The 21,117-nt window shown below is 39.6% G+C and overlaps 1 protein-coding gene across 2 annotated transcripts in view; it reads left to right on the forward strand.

The window, feature by feature from the left end:
* The first annotated feature begins 13,638 nt into the window (after positions 1-13,638).
* Positions 13,639-21,117, forward strand: part of SH2D4B (SH2 domain containing 4B) — a 74,462-nt gene continuing 66,983 nt past the window's right edge. For both annotated transcript variants that reach the window (XM_075504123.1, XM_075504124.1), the window contains exon 1: positions 13,639-13,822. In XM_075504123.1, the coding sequence (XP_075360238.1) occupies positions 13,639-13,822 (184 nt within the window). The remainder of the gene's footprint in view (positions 13,823-21,117) is intronic.

Raw genomic sequence — 21,117 nt, forward strand, 5'->3', positions numbered from 1 at the left:
TAAGTCCTATAGCTCGGCTGTATAAAAAGTGACCAGAGTCCTTGCTGTAGGCGTATTGGAGGATCATTCCAGCTGACCTTTGGAGGAACTCTAGAAGATACAGAGAACCCAACCATGCTTGTTCCTTGTGATACCTTCCTGAAATTAAATACTGTTCTAAATCATTTGAGAGAAGAATTGCCTATTCTTAAATAAGTATCTGAAGAGCGACAAAGCAATCCAGTAGCTTCTTTGTTCAGAGAAAAGGGCTGGTGCATTATGCTTATGGTATTATAAAATTGTTTGGAAATTAAAAAAAATTGTATTTGTATTCATATATTTTTTTTAAAGAAAACATGTGAAATGATTGAAACTACCTGAACCTCTGATATTGTAGGGCATAGATGAGCCTGTAAAATGCACTGTAAATCCACAAAAAAGATTTGTTGCTGGTACACATGAACTTAAAAAGAGAAAAGGCAAAGCAAGGATATCTGCAAGTATTTATGATGCTCAGAACTGCTTGTATTCTTCTGAGATTGTTGTGGATTTTCTTAATCTCATTCCACTTCAGTGATGACAATATATCATTGGACATAAATTATGAGATTAGGGTTTTTTCTTTTAGAGTGGAGTTGCATATATAATTTTTTACAATACTTGTATGATAAAGGAGTGTGTAAACACAAACATATCCTTATCTATGACTTTGCTTATTGGACATGTAGCAAAGTCCACAAAATATCGTCGCTCACAAGAAGATCAGGTATTATTAATGATACAAGCTATTTTGTTGAAATGTAACAGGAGCAAAATACAATGATATATCAGTAATGGAGAACCGCCTTTGTATTCAACCCACTGTTGAATTAAAAAAAGAGAACTTGTTCATAATGGAGACTAGGCCATAGTAAGTGTAGAACTTTATGAATTTCTGGGAGGCAAATATCATGGAAGTCTGGATCTTGGTTGCAATTTCAGAATTTCCACCTGTCCAGCACCTGTAGCCCTTAAGCCACAAAGGGACCCCTCTAGTAGAAAAGTTTCTGATTGCAGATCTAGATTACAATATTATTTTTGTGGTTAAAATCTGGGATCTTGCTTTATTAAACCAGGGTGTAGTCTGTTTATTTTATTTTTCCTAATGCTGTTCGCTCTTCCTTTCTCCCTCTTTTTTAATGCAGCTCTGACTTTTAAAATGACTTCCTATATCAACCATCTGCATCTTCCTGCAGTTTGGTTTTTTTTTCTAAATAGGCTATTTAGTCCCTCTTCTACATACTGCCTGTCTGTAGTATCACTCCTAGAGAATGCATACATTGTCCATCTTGCTCTATGATGGATTTTATTTCTAGAAAATAAGTTTTAATGCAGTATTTTTGTAATGGAGCAATAACAGCTAAAGAAATATGGTGACTGAATATTTCTGTAGAATCATATGAAACGAGGCTGAAATAGAAAGAAGAGGAAATAAATAACAATCTCAAGGACCTAGTCTTCAGTATAGCTGAGCTGAACTCTTTGAATAGACTTGGGGTCTGTGGGAAGGGCCTGGAGCGAAGTTGGGGCAATTCAAATTCCTGTGTAGCCTAGAGAAGCCTCAAGGTTATAGTGCTCTACCTACTTTTTCTTGACCCAAAGGGACCGGGATATATGCATCTTTTCTCTAAATAAGCCACCTGTTCTATAGCATCCTGCTGATGCCTTGTAGCTTGCCCTTCAGCTGATATGTTTGCTTGTTTTTGTGAGCTTCTGTATAGAATGTACAGAGCTACAATACAACCTATGGAATGGGGAGTCCTTTGGAAACTAGCTAAGGTGATTGTATGGTCCCTGTGGCTTCCAAAGAGCTGTACTGGGGACAAGACTTTGGCCTGTATTTCCCTATTCCCCTGCATATTGCATAATAGTTCCTTGTACTTACTGGGCTTTTCATGGAAGATGCAGTGTCTGATCCCATTTCTTCAGTGACCTGCCAAGCTTTTTAATATTACACACTCTAGCTAATACCATTGATTTTACTGGAGTTGACTATACAGCATAAAGTGCTTGCTTCAGTCTATATTTTCATTAACAGCTGGGCCAACAAAGGAAGGAGAGTCTGCTGGTGACAAATCTGCAAGCAAATCCTATAAATTTTAGAGGGGGATAGAAAGCTGCTTTGTTTTCATTTCTATAATAGTTATAAAGTAATAATCCTTATAATTGTATGATCAAAGTAAAGACTAAATAAAATTATCAGGACAAGTACTGCATTATTCTAGTGCCTTCTGGCAGTTACCATGTTTAAGTGCTAACTTTTGTGCTATTTGGTGACAACTCCACTTGGGAGCAGTCTGTCTCACTCTTGGGTAAGTTTATAGAGCCATAGTAAACGAGCCAGAAAGAACTATTAGATCATCTGGATCATCATAGGCCATTAAAACTTCACCCAGTTACCCATGTAGCATTTGTTCTTAAGGCTGGATATAACAGATCTACGACCTTTCTGAATTCCATAGGAGAAAATGGAGTGGCTTCATAGGGATTACTGGAGCACTCTAGCACTTGGAATTGATGGTTAATTTAGTTTGCAAAGAACTGTTTGTGGTGCCAGTAGAGAAATTAAAAACTTCCCATTAACCTGGGCCTTTAGCTTCACTTTAGGGTATGAGTAGTCTCACTGTGAGACTAATGATTATCAGTATAATTTAATGAAAGGAGCTGCTTGTATCTATAACATGTAACCTACTGGATGATTCAGTTGAAACTCCCAACAGTATTAATGTAAAAATTCCCTCTTCTAGTTAATAAATCACATTTTACCAGTCAAATCAGAAGGACTAGGTCTTCCTCCATAGCTCAGACTCCAAACTGCCAGTTGCGGTTTGTTATGCTAACTATGAGAACTTGGGAATGACTAAATTCCCTGATGGCTCACCCTTACTTCCATAAACTGATCTGATCTACTTGCTTGCTCTCATGAGGAATAAATTATCTTTTCTACCTAACAGGTTTGGCTGGGAGGTAGCAATGTGCTCAAGGACAGTGTAGGCCCAGCTTCTATGGAAGGGCCAGCCTTGTGGCTAGTATGGAGAGCTGAGCCACAGGCTGCACAGACAATGGTCATAAGGTTGTGTGCCAGCCTGGCCTGGACATTGGAGTTGTGAGGAGAGGACTGAAAGAAGGCTAAGGGAAAAAAAAAAAAGAGTTTCTTTGTAGTTTGGAGCAGAACAGTTAGTTAAGGCTTCTGGAGTTCTTGGCAGCGTGGCTGAAGGAGACCTCTGAGCTACTTGGTTGTGCAGTTAGGGCACCTGGTCTGTGGAAGAGAAGGCAGGACCTATTAGGATGGCAGCTACTGGAGTGGGGTATGGTAAGTAAGCCTTGGTATGAGACATCAGAATCCTGAAAATATCACAGGAGCTGAACCAGTGATGTGCTAACAAACTTCAAGGAGCTCTGGTCATTCCAGCTGTAATGGAGATGGACCTATAGGCAGCTGCAGTCATCTGTGAGTGACTTTCAACTGGAGACTCTAATCATTACAGGCATGACTGTGCCCATGACAGGAGCACGTTTTGATAACTGAAGTGCAGCAGCTAACTGAGGTCCACTCCAGATTTCTGAGGACAGCTGACAGCACTTTCTGTCATTCAATATGTTGCAGGGAATGGAAGAGATCTGAACTGCTGACGATCCATACGGGTAGCAGTGAGAGAGTAGAAAAATGTGAAACAGTAGTAGTATGCTGTCTCCTGTCTGGATGGCACACTCGCTGCCCGGTGGTAAGATAAAGAGGTACTTAAAGAATTCTAAGGTGAGCATGAAAATAATTTTGTTTGGCAGTTGGAGATAATCTTATTTTTGGAAATCTCAGGATATCCCATTGAGGGCATGTAGGTGGGTTGAGATGACCTAGTAAAAGGAAAGAAAGACCTGGAGCAATAGCCGTAACCTACTTGAATCCATTGTTACTGAAGAGTGGCTAGAAAACTTGGCCAATATATGGTAGGTGTCTCTTTGCAGGAACTGGCTTGTATAGTACAGTGGCAGTTTTTCTGAAGCAAGAGTTTCTGTAGGAAGAAATTCCTCAACCACCTGAGTACTTTAGTAATTTTGTGGTCATATTCTATAATGTATTTAATATAATAAAGTGTATTACCTCTGCATATTTGGGTCCTGGGAAATGTAGAGGGGCTCATCTTCCTGTTGGGGTAGGGGAAAGGTGGGATACCACAGGGACAGTGCAGTCCTGTCGCAGTGAGAGGAGCAGGGATACGTTTACTTGAGCTGGTCCTCTTTCTCAGGAGGTAGGTACTGACAGTGGGTAGAGGCTTAGCGCAGGAAGCAGCAGTAGAAATCTAAGATACAGAAGCCTAGAAGAAAGGAGGAAATAAAAGCATGAAGAACTGCACTGCGTGGCACTGTTGGAAAAGAATGAGGAGGTGACTGTTGTGACTGAGGATACGACAAGAGAAGAGAGAATGAAGAGAAATAGAGCTGCTCTTGCTTCGTAAGTCCGCCATAAGGGATTGACAGAGGCACATCCCTACTGTGAAACTTGGATCTGTCATGATTTTGCAAATAGCTTTGAAGAGTGTATTTTCTGTCAGGTGAATGGAGCACAGACATGAATGCCAAAGCTGCGAAGGCTTGTATTGTGAAAATGAGCCAGTGGGCTTAATCCAGGTTTTGTGGTTTGAAACTGTGAAGATGATTAGAGTTAAAAAAAAAAAAAAAATCAAGTAAGTTTCAACAGTGTCCTGAGCTGTTCTTTATCCCACAGTATGTGACAGGAGTGGAGAAGGTCTTAAAAAGGCTATGAAGTAAAAGAGAAGGATTTTCAGAATACTTTAGGTACTGCTTCTTAAATCTTTTGAACAGCACCTCAGTGTCAAGACATGGGAAGTGCTGAATATGATGTGCAGCAGAAAGTGAGGGGTCTCTTGCCACCTTAGGAGGTGGGGGCAGCAAGTGAAGCTGAAAATTAAAGGGCTTTAAAGAACAATATGATGCCAAAACTGTTTGTGGATTTTTCTACCTGACCCTTGAAAACAAAGAAAAGTCTGGCTTCTTATGGTGAGTGAAATATTAGGGGAAAAAAAACAAAAAAACAAAAAAAAAAACCCCAAAAAACCACCAAACCAAACCCCAAACACCCCCCCCCCAACACCCCTCTCCCCAACAACAAAACAAATCTATGAAAAACCCCACCAGAAACAAAACCCAAAACAGAAATCATAAAAAGTTTGTTGATGCAATTCAGAATGGCAACTAGCTTTGTCTATCTGGATCGTTGATCAGGTCTTGCAAAAAAGAGTCTGATAACCAAAAGAAATCCTATATGGTCTGCATGCAGAATATGTTCTGCCTTTTGTAAATCTGTAGGATTTTATTGCTAACAAAGATGACAAGAATAAGAAGTGGCTTAAATGGGCAAAATGCTATACCCTGAATGAAAATCACTTGCGTGATGCCACTAAAGCAAGACATTTTGTATATAAAACTGATGAGTCATTTAAATGATTAAAAATTTTTCTATTGGTGGCCTTCAATTACATAAGTAATCAATTTAGCTGCCATAATGCAGTGTCTAATATGATGTGAAGTTGATATGATATGACTGCTACATTATACATAATGCAGCTAAATTGTACCAGGGAGTATATTAAAGAAAATTAGCTCTCACATGGTACATTTTGATGCACTGACGGTTAGATGGAAAAAGGTGAACTTACTGAGCATCTTCATAAGTTAATATATATCTGAGAGAAGAAACTCACATAATTTAGAGTGTGATATCTCTTGGGTAGCTTATTGTAATGAATTTCATTGAAAATGTACCAAATGTACCAAAAGCAATTAGGTCATGGAATCCAAAGGTCTCTTGGGCTTTGCAGATACACAAAGCAAATAATTCATGTAAAGGAGAATATTGAATTCCTGCTTCAAGATATGTATCCTGTTGTTATGCAGACAGCTGGGTCTTGGAAAGGTGTGTGCTGAGGGGCAGGGGAAGAAGAGCAGGCTATACCAGTATTCTTTAGGTAGCTGTCTGTACTTGGAGTTTAATCCTAGGTTAACAGTTCATTATAAAGATCAGATAGAGGTAAATCAATAAAAGGAAAGGTGTGTAGAGCCTTAAGAAAAGCCTATCACTCAGGAGTTGAAAGGCAACAAGTTCTGCTTTGAAGAGTCATGGATGGCCTCCCTCAGCTACGGAGACTTCTGCTGAGAAACAGATGGACTGATGTATTTTGTACTTAAACAGCACAAAGCTGAACTGCAGCGTGCAGTGTAAGCCCATGCTGCGTTTAATACGGTGAGGTACAACACCAGGATCTGACATGAGCAAGGAAGTGTAAATAGGAGAGCAGGGGGCAGTGCATTCTGCATATCTTTTTGAACTAAAAAATTCCTGGGAGACCGCTGCCAGTGGGCCTTTTAATCTATGTTAAGGCTAGATCCCTACAGACACTTAGCGAGCTGTAATTGCTTCCTAAGTAGAGCGTGCTGCCTGCCAACCAAGTATACCCTATCCGTAGCTGAGGGTCCGACCCGAAGAGCTTGATTACTGTTTCGTAAATAAGATCTATGCCAATTGAATTAGCGCAATCCAAATGAAAGGATGGTGGGGTACAGAGAGCTCTCCTTTAGTTAACTGCAGTGTGTGTGAGTGTTTTGCCTTTATTTCTGCCCCTCTCCTGCGAAGTATCTCTCCACCGTGCTTGGCTGACAGGATGCTAGTTGTTGCTTGCAAGCCTATGTACCGTGTTTTCTCAGACGAACTCTCTCAAGGAAGCTTGACTTTTTTTCTGTTTGGTTTACTCTAGTAGCTTTCACTCAGAATTATTTTAACGGTGGATGTTTCATTCTCCATTTGAAAAATTATGATGGGACTTGCCAGCTCTTTGTATCTTGCTATTCTGAGTGTATTAATAGCAATAAACATCAAGTATGTAATGTTCTAGTTTGGGTTGCATTCATGTCTATTACTGTAGAGGTATTAAAACAAGTCTAAACTGAAAGTTGACAAACTTGTATTAACCTCAGACCTTTGTAATGTAGGTCGGAATTTCAAATATCTACTATCAACTTGAAGCAAAATTGGAGTGCTGCCCTTTCTACCCAGCTTCCCAAATCTCTAATAAATTGTGCTGAACCATGAAGGCATTACAGGCTCCAGTGTAACCGCGTGTACAACAGCTGTAGCACAGAACACAAAGGGACAGACCTATAGTAATCTTGCTGGGTAGGATTGCCACGCTGCCAGGCAAAAATAATCACTGATGTGACTTCTTCTGAAGGGCAAGTTGTGTTGCAGAGTACAGCATTAACCTTGGGAGTGCGGAGTAATGACAGATTGCTCTGTTGTCTGTGGCCCTGGACTTCAAATACCACTTTCTCTGGGTTAGTTCCTGTCCCTTTTCTTTCCCTACTGTCAGTGCTATCTGTATTTGGGATTGTCTAATTTCTGCGAGGGGCTGAGGAGTAACAGATTTGAATTTTGAAAAAAAAAAAAAAAACCCAGCTATCTGATGAGACTCCTGTCACTGTAAATCATCGTTGCGCCATTAAAATCCCAAGTTAGCATCGCTTCACTTACAGCTATGTGACTGACGGTGTGATAAGACATCTTTTCTCATTAATTGGTTTGTAGCTCTTCTGCTGCATTTCATTTAAGATGAGGTTTTAATCTATTTCATCCTATTTTGCTATACAGACCTCAAGTTTTTTTCTTAATTTTTTTTTTTAATTATGGCAGTGTCTTGTAGAAATTTCAGTCTTTAACCAATACAGGGAAGATGACAAACTCGCAAAGCCAGTCCATGCTCCAAAACACTTCATAGTCTGATTTACGGATTCTAGCCCCCTATGGAAAAGGAAGGTCTGGAAAAACATAGCCTCATTCTTGCTCTGTGTGATGCTTTGTAATGGAATAGCAGCTCCAGGGAAATGATCGTTCTGATCCAGCTGCAGATTGTGCTGTTGAGGAGCTCGTTTTAGCCCTTAGAGGGAGCCACACACTCGACTATGGAAATGGAGGAATAAAAGGCAGGTTTTGTTACATCCATCTGTGATGGAGGAGGTGGGGAGGGAATGGTCCTCAATTGTTTTTGGTTTTTTCTAGTTTTTAATTGACAGCAATGTGCAAATCGGACACAAGGCTGGTTTGTTGTGGTGAGTGCCCTAATGTATTTGCTTTTCTAGCGACAGATTTGTAGGGTTTAGAAGGCTTCAAACAAATGTTAATTTTACCTTTCCCCTTTCCTGTTGTCAGCTCCCTCCTACACCATTCAATTCCAGATTCCACTGTTCTCCTTTTGATGCTGACACAGCAGGACTTGAAAAATTCAGATACTGTACACTGCTTCCTCTTAAAAATGAAAAATGTAAAAAAAGACACAAACCACAAAAAATTGATTAAGGCTACAGAGCTCACAGTCTGGAAAACATATGATTGCCACATTTTCTGTTTATAGATTTTTTTTTTTCTCGATTGTATCCCTTCCTTTAAGGAGAGAGGTGCATTACCCCCCTTTCTTTCCTTGTAATGTGTAGATTATAGCAGAATATTTTTATGTAAATGACATGGCTAAAGTAGGTTATATGGCTGTGTTGTAAAATCCAAATGAAAATGCTGTTCTGCTGGCTCAGCATTAATCAGCATTGCCAGTGAGCTATTCAGTTCAGGGAATGGAGGATGCACATGCTCAGAGGAAAATGGATGAGGAGATTTGCAGGCCTTTGCCAATTAAGCAGTTCCCCTTTTCTTAAAAATGAAATTAAAATGTTTTTCTGTGCCTTTTCCTCTCCCTCCCTCCCCCTTCCCCAGCAGATGAATTCTAGTGGCAGTGCTGAGGACTGCTTAGCCAGAAAGATGCTATACCAGAGATGGGACAGAGTGTGTCTAGTCCCAGAAGATACTGTTAAAGATTAAAGGAAACTCCAAACTTAAATTTTAAACAGCTCTGAGCTCCTTGCAGAGACTGCCGCTAATTAGAGCATCAAGTTGTGTGGCAGTTATTGTAACATAATGGCTGCCAACAAAGAACTGCATTAATAGTGGTCTTTTATTTTGGGTATAGGCTGTTGAGATGTAATGTCTTTCTGTAATGATTTTATCTTAGTTTGGCTGTTGGAGTAAGGGTAACCAAGATGGAAGAGCAGTGGAGAGGTCGTTGTCCTTCTAAACTATTCAAAATACTTCCTAGAAGGGCTGGGAAGATGGTGAATGGTCACAATCAGGAAGCGGGCACCCTTACTTCAAATTTCCCTGCTCTTCTGAGTCATTAATTCATCCATATCTTAATCAGGTCTGGGAAAGGAAGGAAAGAGAGAGAATTTTTATTTTGCAATAGAAAGTTTTATTTTGTGTTTTGTCTGAGTTATCTTCTGTTCCTCAGCTTTCTGACTCTGGGTTGGCTGGAAATGCAAAGCTCATCCATTACAAAATATAAGCTAATCCTAGAAGTAGCAAGAGTTTTTAAAGTAGGTTTGGTGTTTCTTCAAGGTTGCCTTTTGAGTTTTGGACCTCATAGATTTTTCAAATTTTCTGAGAAATCAGGAAAGTTCATGATAAATTCTTTGTGTTAATTCAGACTATTAATTTGGAATATTTATGGAAAGGTGAACTATAATGAGAATCAGCGTCTACTAGGTTAAAAATCCAGTCTTGGATTTGTATAGCATACTGCTTGGAACATTTCATATACAGACAACAGGTTCACTGAGATAGTCAAGAGATAAACAGCCCTTTTATCTCTTTAAAAGGACCATGTCTTCAATGAAGAGAAAAATCATTTTCTAGTAGACAGATGCTTCCTCTCCCTCTGACAGGTTAGGTTTAGAACTGGAAATTCCATTCTCGGTTATGCAAGGAAATCTGTGACCTCTCATTTTTTGACTTTATGGTGAGTGAGTGTTTTTCTTTGAATTTTTGATTGCCAGACATCTCTCTCTCATCAGAATCTGTTAATTTTTGCCTGAGGTCATTCTAGGGATCGTCATTCATAGAGGAATCGAGTGTCTAGCTTTCTCTTAGTGAAGAGGGTGAGCAGGAAGCAGAGCTACGCAGATGCCTGTGTCTCGCTGGTCATCCTGACACCCCTGTGTGTTATGGGGTGAAAACAGTCTGCTTTTAAAGATCACTAACGGCCAGATGCGAGGAGGGCATTAACATCTAAAATGATGTCTCCCACAGTAAGACAAACAGTGTAGAAAGAGAACGTTTTTACACAAATACTTTTTCATTCAGGATAAAGGGGCACAGCTAGTCAGGAAGGCTCTTATGTTTGGACTGCCAGCTGGCTTCTCAAGAAGCTTCATCACAGTGGGCAGGAAAGCAAGTGGAGAGTCTTGGAAATAAACTGGGCTGGAAAAAGAATGAGGAGAAGAACTTTTCTGCAGTCCATCTTCCCCATGATGGTTATTAGAAGGGGGCAGATGACTACATTTTGCGTAGTCAGGGTTGTTATGTTCCTTGTAGTGCATGTTTGGGGTCATTCCACCTGTATCAGACAGGTCATTTCATTGCTTTCTAATAGTTCTTAGAGTATTTCTTCAGAGAGGAGAAATGTGATTCTGAAACGATTTGTGTCAGATGCAGAAGAGATTTGAGGTACTGGAATGGTGGTTAGTGACTACACTTCATTGTCTGAATTATTTATTGCTCCGTAGCACTTCTAGTCTGGTGAGGGTATATGGAAGGTGGACCTGCTGTCAAATTCTTTCATATCCTGCAAGGTGCTCAGCATAGATGGATTGGGTGTTGCCAGCTCCTGATGAAGGAGCTTTTGCTCCTGATGAAGCCAACAGGCTAGGCCTAGTTTGGGCCAAATACCTCATTGGCCCAAAATATTCAAAGCTTGTATTTCTGGGAACACCGTCCGCCATTAGTCTTTTCTGATAAGTGGAACATTGGAGGGCTTCTTAAGCATGCCTAGTATTTACTTACATGACTGAGGTTCTCTGTACCTTTGGGTTCAACAGCTAGGTAACCATCTCTCTCCTTCCATTCACTCCATTCCCAAATTGTTATCAAATCAAATGTTAATTAGTAAAGGAAAGGAAGGGACTGGTGAAAACACTTGATTCTTCCCTTTGGTCCTCTTGGGTTTTCCACCCTATAAAGAAACATAAGTCTTAAAGCAAACTTAGCTACCAGTGAAAGCAAAGGGAGAGAATTGATGAAAAACTGCCACCCATGTGAGAGTTCGAAGACCAAATGTTCTGAGGCAGAGTATTTTTATCTTGGACAAGAAACTAATGGCAGACTTTGACATATCTTTCTACTTCTGTTGGATGTTGGCTTATGTCAGATAGAGTATTTCTTTATCTTCCTTATTTCCCCTTTGCATTTCCACAATTTTTTATTTTGGGGTTGCTGTGATCCAAAGAAGAAAAGCTACAACATAGGAAGTTGATCAGATTCATTACTGTGATTAGATGATAACACTTCCACATGTGACTTTAAAAAAAAAAAATTCCCCCATTAATTAATTCCACTTGATCATTTGGTTACCATTCTCAAATATTTTTGGTGAATAATATTCAGGCAATGGGTTGTTTGTGAAGTATTCATTTCATGTCCTTGCTCTTGCTATTTTTGTTGTGTGATCGCTCATTGAACATTTGCCTGAAAATTTTTTTGTACGTTGTCTTGTATCTTGCGTCTCCATCCTGAGCTACTTCTGGAGCTAAATGCAGTTCAGAAATGGTGGTTCTTATCATGCTTAAATGCACATAATCCTTGATGAAGAGTTTGTTCTTTGCGCTGTGATAGCTTCTGATCAGGATTTGATTTCTGTTCCGTGAAGTCAAGTAAAATAAATTAAGAAAGATGACAAATGGGTAGAACAGCAAAACTGCTTGCCCTGAAGCCTTTGCAAAAGCAAGTCTTTTTCAGTTAGTGCCAAAATGTGGAGCCACAGCTCTAATATAATTGAATAAAAGCAGAGAAACAAAGGCCAACTCCCCGCAGGCTCTCCCCTTTCTATACCTGACCAAGTAAAATAGAAGAAAGAAGCAGTAACGAAGTCTTTCTTACCCTAGGTTTTTTTCTTGCCAAACCATATTTCTTAAAAAATAAAAAAATTAAAGCATTTTATTTTAGGAGACAAAATCTGTACATAAGAGAGATCCTGAACTGCAGAGTAGCATGCACGTGAACTGAACTCTGTAAAGCCCAACACCATGGGTTCTGAAATTCTGTTTCAGCTGAAGGCATCATTCAAGTATAATCTTTGGATTCATGCTTCTAGGTGATACAGCGTCTTCTCTTGAGTTTTAGTTTAGATCAGATATATTTTCTGCCTAAATTAAGATGATAGTATTTTGCACACCTCAAAAGAATGTTATGTGAATAGATGCATTAACAGTATAAGTTTTTGACTATGAGAATCATGGAAGTCATAAGTTTGACAGATACCTATCTATAAAGCAGGTTTCTTGTGAGGAAATAGATCTGCTTTTGCTATTCATTCTTGTGTAAACATCGTGCAGCGGGATGCAGCTCAGCCTGCAAATGTGATCTGTGTTTTGTTACGACTCCGAGTGGCCACATCTTGGTTCTCCTCAGAAGATGGCCCCCTTCCCGCAAAGTGCCACCGCTTCCCGGAGGAGCTGGGCCCCTGCTCAGTAAAAGCTGGCTCCGGAATCCAGAGGGTTTGGTTTTTGGTTTTTGGTGTGTTGTGGGGTTTTTTTACATAATTAAGTGTCTGTTGGCCCTGGTGCTGAAAGAATACTATTTTACTGATTTTGGTAAAATTCTGTTACATAGTGAAAAGCCACAATTTGCTTGTAACTTTCTCCAGTAACAAAGTGGAAAATGAATTAACAGCAGGACTTGCATAGTCTGCATGAACTGCTGAGAACTTACTCTTGTTTAATTAATATTAATTTACTATTTATAAAGTGATAACAAGATTCTTGTGGCTTTTGTTACGTCCGCTTTTAATTTTAGAGGCATTTTAATCAGTTTGCTGCATGACAATATTTGTCAACACCAGGTACATAGGATCTCTAATATGACCTACCCTGTTGAGACTAGTTAACAGGCTAGACTGGGAAATAATATGCAAACTTGTTTCTCCTCTCATTAGAAGAGATCAGTTCCCAAAGTGACATAGATATTGTTGGTGTAGGTGATACCTTTAACCATGACTTCACTTTAAACCCCTGGGCAACACTTACACCCTTGGGAGTGTATTGCTGCTGAAGGGAACCGCTTGAGCCGAAAGTCTGAGGCTTTCTCTACATTGAATTTCCTTCTGCTCAAGGGAGCAAAGCTGATGGGTTCAGTCAAGAATCCCTTATTTTTACAGGAGCACTAAAGTGACTGTTTTTTTCCTGGCCTTTTCATTTTTTTTTTTTCCTTATCCTTGTCTGTTCCTCCCCCTTCCTTTCACTTGACAGCTGTCCCTACCTTTGGAGGGTGAAATAAGCAGAGAACGCCCTCCCTCTAAGAGACGAGGAGCAGAATATGCCTGCATGAAGAGGGCCAGAGCAAGAATCAAACGTCTCCTGGGCAGGCAGGTGTGGGAGAGCTCCTTTGCTGCAGGTTGCTTTCTGGAGTGCTGTCGGTGGGGTTTTGTCACTGTAGGGAGTATAACTGGAAGCAAGTTTATCTCGAAGCGGGTTTATCTTTTTTTTTTTTTTTTTTTTTTTTTTTGAGTCGTCATGCTGCAGCAAATTTTGCGTGATATGTATATTGACCCTGAGCTCCTGGCAGAGCTGAATGAAGAGCAAAAGCAGATCTTGTTCTACAAGATGAGAGAAGAGCAGCTGAGGCGCTGGAAGGAGAGGGAAGAAAAAGCACGAATGGAGGAGGCCATGCTGAGAAAGACAGCGAGGTGCAAACAGAGTAAGATTTGTGACCTCCTTCTGTACTTAAGAGCTGGGGATGGTGGGCTTGCAACTGGCTATGGTGCAGCATGCATCTGGAAGAGGTTACAAGGAAGAGTGCCAGCTGTCCCCATAGGCAAAAAGACAGCCTGGGGCAGCAAAAGCACCATGTTCCTGCTCTTTGTCTCTCAAGGCTGGTTCTTTCTCCAGGGGAATAGTTTAGTGAGGGAGTAAGGGGAATCGTTTTGAAGTGCCTCTTTCGGTCAGGAGTCACTGCTCCTATTCTCTCAGTGGTAACAGATGGACCATGACCAAGTTTCCCTTCCACTCCTAAGGCTTTTTTCTTCACCTACCATCCCCACCCCTCACCCTCAGTCAGGCAAAACGCAGTCTTGCCCGTGCTGTTGAGGTTTCTTGACTTGGCATTGAATGTTTGGCTGGAGTAGGAGATAAATTCATAAATTTGAGCTTGTTATGAAGAGCTCTTTGGGAATAAGATGTGACGTCAGAACAGCCATACCATATGAGACTAAATTTCCAACTGTACTAGTAAACGCTCTCCAAAAGATTATGTCTAGGGAACAGGATAATAGTGGGGAAGCATATAAAAAAATCCAACAATCAAAATCAAAACAGAAAAAAAACAGGAATGTATTTTCATGCAATATGTAGTTAAACTATGGAGCTCCTTCCACAGGCTGTTATGGATGCTAAATGTGTGCGTTGACTTAAAGAGCAAATAAAGTCATGGAAGAAAACATTAAAAAAGAACTCCAAATATCATTGCCAAGTGTCTGGTCTTGGGTCCAAGTGATTTGGAATAAACAAATACTTATTTCCTTGCTCTCTTGTCTGAACTCTTTCCCCGTTCGCAGGGTAAAGTCGTTTAGGCAGATGCAAGACAGAAAACATTTTCATCTTGGAAATGTAGTTGCAGTGACTCCGCACTCAAGAAGGAAATGTCACAGAGACATGTCAAACGCTCCTTTCCCTGTGAAATGCCAGAGATTTTATCCTATCTTTAAATCTATTAAAACTTGAATATTCAAAATTTCTAATAACTTTGGGTAGCTCATTTTGAGAAAGTGCTGTAATAGCTATGTGGCTCTGCAGTGAGTGTTTAAAGTGTTGCTCATCTTAGCACACCCATGGTAGAAAGCTTTGCTTGGAGCACCTCAGTACAGATAGATTATTGGATTCAATTGTCAGACTTCTTAAAATGCTTAGAGCCTCTGAACCCTACAAAGTGCCCATTAGATAGTTAACAATTCAAAGACGATTATTAAAGAAATGTGTTTCAAAGCAAAACTAGTCTCCAAGACACAGTTGAAGCAAAGGTCTTTATGAAATGACTGTAAAGTAAGTTACGATGGTAGCCTTAAAATAAAGGGAGACTGTACAGAACACCCTAATCGGCTGTAAGAGGAGTTTAAAATGACCCCTCACAGATGGCAAGGTGGACGTTGGAAAACCTCATTCTGTTTAATTTCTATTTTATTCATGTTAGTGTTCTTACTATGAATGGCGCTCTACTAAGAGGAAGGGCATCAAAATAGCTTCTCTCATACAGGACAAAAACCTTGTTCATTTTGATTGATTTGTAGTTGAGAAAAAATAAAAAATGCAGTTCAGCTCCACATGCCAAAACATTATATCACTGAGATAATCTGTATTATGCTCATTCTTTGAGGAAGACAGATGCAGAAAAATCTAACTGCAAAAATATTTATGTGATGATTTGTCACAGTGTTGACACCTAAATTTCCATATATAAATTATACATTAAACCTGTTCAGCTTCCTACTACAGGAGACCATTTTCTGGGTAATTAATTTTCTGATTTATAAAGAATAAGAGAAAGGAGAGCAGCAGAGTAACATATAGATTATATTTGTCCTAACAAAAGTATTCACAAATACGTATAGAGTTAAATTTCACAATAGCCCATTTCCATTTTACCTTCTTAAATTGCCAGTTTAAGGTATTGCTTAGATTTGACTTTTGCCCACTGTTAGAAACTTTCTACTTCCTTCAGAACTGTACTAGAGAACTGATCTTACCGATTTTTTTTGTAGAAAGAACTGTTGGAATTAGATTTGCAAGTCAGGCATTTGGTCCTGCTGAAAATGTATTTTGACTTCCATGAACTGATGTGGGCCAGAGTTACAAAAGATAACTTCCATCTTTCAGGCATGCCAGTCACTAACTATACAGATACTTGTAACTCTACAGATACTTCTACTGTACAGTTCTGTAATATGATGATAAATGGTCTCATAGTGGAGCTAGTTTCTTGTTAAAAAAAAAAAGGTGGAAAAAAATCAATCAGAAATTATGGGTGTAAGATAGGAATTACTGTGCAATATTTTTGCCTATATGACTCAAAGGGTCAGAGTAGATTACTGTAATGATCCTTTCTTATCTTAAAATATGTGATTTCCCTGCACACACACACACCCCCCACCCCACCCCCAGGCATTTGGCATCAACATTTTTTTGGACCTTGAAGTTGCTTAGTTTTCAGTTTCCATTGATGTATAAGCAAATTTCCAAACATTTTCGCCCTGCTACACAGCGTAGAATGTGGCATATTTTTATTTCTGTTTAAAATTAGTGGCTACCAGGAAATTTAGAGCTACCACAATTACATGTTCTTTATTCCTTTGAAACTAAGGGATTTGAGCAATTTCATCTGCAAGGGTTTGGTTTTGGCTCTCTACTGCATGACACAGGTTTTATGTTTGTGCTATTTTGTTGAAGCCAAGAGTTACTCTGGCTTTATAGAGATCTTTGTGGCCTGACATAGAGTAGAAAACAGAGGGGAGACTTTACTATCTCTAATGTTGTGCCGGGTTTCTCAAATTGTCTAGTTGACAGAAAAATGTGTATGTTGTTTGTGAATACGACATAACATTTGTTGTATAAAATAATTTTTCACTAATTTAATTGGAATTATCTTTATAGGACTACCTTTCAAATCCTTCTGTTTTCCTTATAGTTTGAATAGCTACCTATGAAAACTTTGCCCCACCTCTTTGGGATGGGATAGGGTGAGATAGAACAAAAGGAATTAATGACAATAGGCACTTCTCTAATTAAAAATGCTCCAAAAAGTACTTGGGCTTGATCTGGAGTCCTATACCCCAATTGGTACAATTCTCCATCAGTTCAAGAGCTTACCTGCAATGGTATGTGTGAACCCAGCAGCATAGCAAAAGGGTTGGATTTTTCAAAACAGCGCAGGGACTGTGAATCCAGTTTTGATTTTCTACAGTGACTTGAGGATGAAGGGTTCTTGTGGAAGGTTTAAATGTGTCGTCTTACAGAAACCACAAGTGCAGAGCTGGGGAGGAAAAAAGTGGTGTACGCAGGTCAGACTGGTCTTGTGCTAGAGTTAAAATCATCAGCAGGTTTAGGGAATGCTCGTCAGTGTGATCATTTTTTAATTGTTTGGAAACATTAGCAAAGGCCCAAAATCTACAGTGATTTTTATAGAAGTGCTACTGAATGCAGATTGTCCATAAATTTTCTATTCAGTACTATGAAATTTTCTTCTTCAAAAACAAAACCAAGTCCAAACCATGGAGTAAGGTGTAAGTTGTTGAGAGTGTTTAGCAAGCCAAATAGTGTAACAGTCTATGTGTAATTAGTCTTATTCTTCATTTCTAAAGAAAATAATATTAGTCACCTTCAGTAAATGCTAAATTGTGCCTGCTTTTCCATTTGGATTGTTTGGTTTCATGTGTCTAGAGGGAAGGTTAAAATTGAAATGTGCATCAGAATGAGTCAAGTTAAAGCAATTATTTCACTTGGGGTTGAATGAAATGTTTTCAGATTATTCAACAGTTTTAATTTACTTGCCTTTTTAAAAACACAGATCGCTGTCTAAAAGGGAGCAATATATAAACATCACTTCAGAATGAAATATTTCCTTTAGAAGATATTGAATAAACTGTTCCCATGTTTTTGCTGTTTGTACCTAGCCTACATTTGTACCTTGCCTAAAAATATTAGTAGAATTTGAGCATCATTTGGGTCCTCCCAAAACTGCAGTGTTTAGTGAACTTATTCAAGGTAAAAAAAGTATTTTGTAGCTTTAATTAAATCATGACTGCTGGCTTGTACTGAAATAACTCCACAAGTGAGTTGAATTCTTGGAAGTCCATCTCCAGTTCATTTACAAATTACTCCTGGGCAGATCTTTCAGGAACATATTTTCATTGTAATAAAACAGGTTGCCTTTTCTTATTGTGCTAAAATCACTAAGGGAAGTCTCCTCAAAATTTCAAGATCCCTTTGGGATTTGCTGAGAGTTGACTGACAGGCAGCTTTGCAATTTGCAAAGAAACATATTTATTTGATTAGGCAGGAGCCCTTTAACCAGTATAGATGAGCTGGGAGTAAGCGAAGGACCCTGCCAATTTGGATTTTGACTCTGATGCAGTATCCAGAGCTGTCAGCATACCCAAAATGAGATCTCAAAAACTATTGAGCATTAGGTAGCTGAAGGACAGCCATGTGGGAGGGAAGACAATGCTGGTCTGCTGCTGCTTATTCTGACACTTATTCATTGTGAACTGCAGCTCATGATGTTCAGACAGGAGCTATTTGTAAACACGCTTATTTACCTGTCCTTAACAAGAGTAGCTGGGAGAACATTAGGTAGGCTTGTCACAGTGTGGCTAGAAAATTATTTCTTTATCTAAATGGCATTTGTGTTAGAAAATCATTAGAGAATAGATGAAGCTATTTGGAAGCAAGTATTTCAAATATCACAAGTGGATGGTTGGAGGATACATCAGTGTCACATGTGAAGGCCAGTGAGTGGGCGTGTGTTTCAGTGTCTGTATGAAGGGTGAGTCGGTGTACATGCAGTGACATTTTTTTCTATGGTTTTGGACTCAGAAATGTATTCCTCATTTATACTAAGGCCTCTACACACCCTGGTAATGCTTAGTGAGGTTTTCTCTCCTACAGAGACGTGCTCCTGGCAGTGTTCTTTGTCTCTTTCTCTGTATCATTGGATATGGGTCTAACCAGAGATATCAGACTTGAGTATTTCTGAAATTTCTGGCTGTATGTGGTCTTGAATTCTGTCTAGCCCTGTCTCTTGTTTCCAATTCAGATACAACTGAAAAAGCAACAGGAGAACATTATCGAGAACATTAGAATAATTTTATTAGGGGACTGAGCCAACTAATTTGAAGTCATTGGAAAAGTTTTAATGTAACATTCACAACATGTATAGCAGCTTGTGATATGATGCAGTTTTGTAGTACTGTATACCTTGGGGCCAGAACTCAGCTGCTCAGAGCTCGTGCTCAGTGTGGCTGTGTACTGAGGTACAATTAAACAGCCGCTTCTAAACTGTCTGTTCACTTCTCTGAACCTGGGGCTAGAAATAGACCCCCAGCCACCATATGACCTAAATATGTACCAGATGGAACAAATCCGGAGGGACTTCTCTGCCCGCCTAGGATTAGCCATAAGTCTGTGCTTTTTAGTCTCATATCCTACCCTGCAGCTGACTTTTCTGTTTTGCAGAAAAGTGACAGCAGAATATTGCTGGCTACCTGGGCCTTATTACGCTGGAGGTTTCTCTTGCATGCGTGAGATCCTCAGCGCTCCTGAAGCATCTGGCATCAGGCACTTTCTGAGGGAGGCTACTGGGTTAATTGAGCCACTGGCATGGAGAGCATTCCTGTGTTTCTCTGCGGCATTGTGTTCCTCAGCCTGTCTGGACACAGTGGTGTTAGATGGGCTTTCTTGTACATACTGGTGCTCTGGTAACGATAGGAGGTTGTGACTGTCTGCAAGCTCATGAATACTTGATGTGGAAAGAGAGCAGTACTGCAGCCAAGGGGAGAATGGGATTCACCCAAGCTAATTCAATATTTCCTTGCTGATGTTGCCAGTTTTTAGTATAAATGACTAAAACATTCGAGGCCAGAAGCACCAGGTTTTGATAGCAGGATTTGGAAGACATAGGAAAACTCAATGTATTCAAGTCATCGGTGGATTTAGCTAGACGCCGATGGTGGTTCATTAACCTTCAAGTCCACTCATGTGCTGTGGTGCTAGAAAATCGTGCTATAGTGGTATAGTTCTCCCTGCTCTTGTGGCCCTGTGTGCCTGATAAAAGGAGTCGGTACAAACCTGCCAGGCTGCATTAAGTAGGGGAGTCTGGTGCAGAAAGTGATCCATAGTTTTCTGTGCATTCTGTGACAGAGAACCCTTCTCCTCCTGCTTTGAGTTTCCAGCAGACCCTGAATTAGCCATGCAGACTTGTTTTTTGCTTATTCTCCAGCAGTAGGAAAACCTGGATGCTTTGTGATAGCTCTGTGTGAGAAACCAAGCCCTGTACACAGCTTTTACTCTTTACAAGAGATAATTGGGATCAGGAATCAGAAATTATAGTGCTATGTTCTTGACTTTATTTTTTTAATGAAGAAAAAAAAATCAAATGAATGATATTGATGTGAATGATTTTACAACCTTTGACTTTGATATGACATGTACCTGCATTTTTATACTGTTTACAGTGAAAGGGTCATTAAAATAGATAGACAAGAGACTACCTCTAGATTGTACACGGAGTTAGAACAATGTCTTTAAGAATGAGTTCTGAATGTTATCTCCCAGTTGAAAGTGGACAAATTAAGAAATTACGTGTAACAGCGTGCCTTGGCCAGGGAGCCAAGAAAATATCTGGGACATGCTAGATAGAGACTACATAAATGATACTTTATTTCTGTGTGGGTTTTTTTTCTTTCTTTTTTGCTTGACAATATGCAAACCTATATATACATATTGCATATATACACACCATGTGATAATGCAAACCCACTCACCTTTGAATGCTATGTACAGTTAACTTTGCTACATTTGTTTATTACCATAGTCTTATTTGAGTAACTGTGTCCTCCCTTAGTGTTTGCTCTCTTGCAGTCACTCTTCCTTTATTTGATCCTGCAGGGGTATATTGCAGCATAATTATTTCCATGGTAACAGGCTGTAATTCCATAAACAGAAGATTGAGTTTGTTCTATGATCAGGAAGCAGCTGGAGCGCCATGAAGGCTGATTTTTCAGCAATGCTGAGATCCTGCAACCCTTATTGATATATTAATGTAAATCAGCTGAATTTCTTTCTCCCTCTGCAAATCCTCCTTTAAAGAGAAAGGTGCACAACACAGTGTTGAAACTGGAGGGTGTGTAAACTGAAAAGTTGGGGGGGATGCTTAAGAAGTTCAGAATTTTTCCTCATTTTCTTGTTGTCGTTTTAAGAATTAAAGTGACTGGGTTTTTTGAAGGT

This window comes from Mycteria americana, chromosome 6 (genome assembly GCF_035582795.1).
Source record: "Mycteria americana isolate JAX WOST 10 ecotype Jacksonville Zoo and Gardens chromosome 6, USCA_MyAme_1.0, whole genome shotgun sequence".
Classification (NCBI taxonomy): domain Eukaryota; kingdom Metazoa; phylum Chordata; class Aves; order Ciconiiformes; family Ciconiidae; genus Mycteria; species Mycteria americana.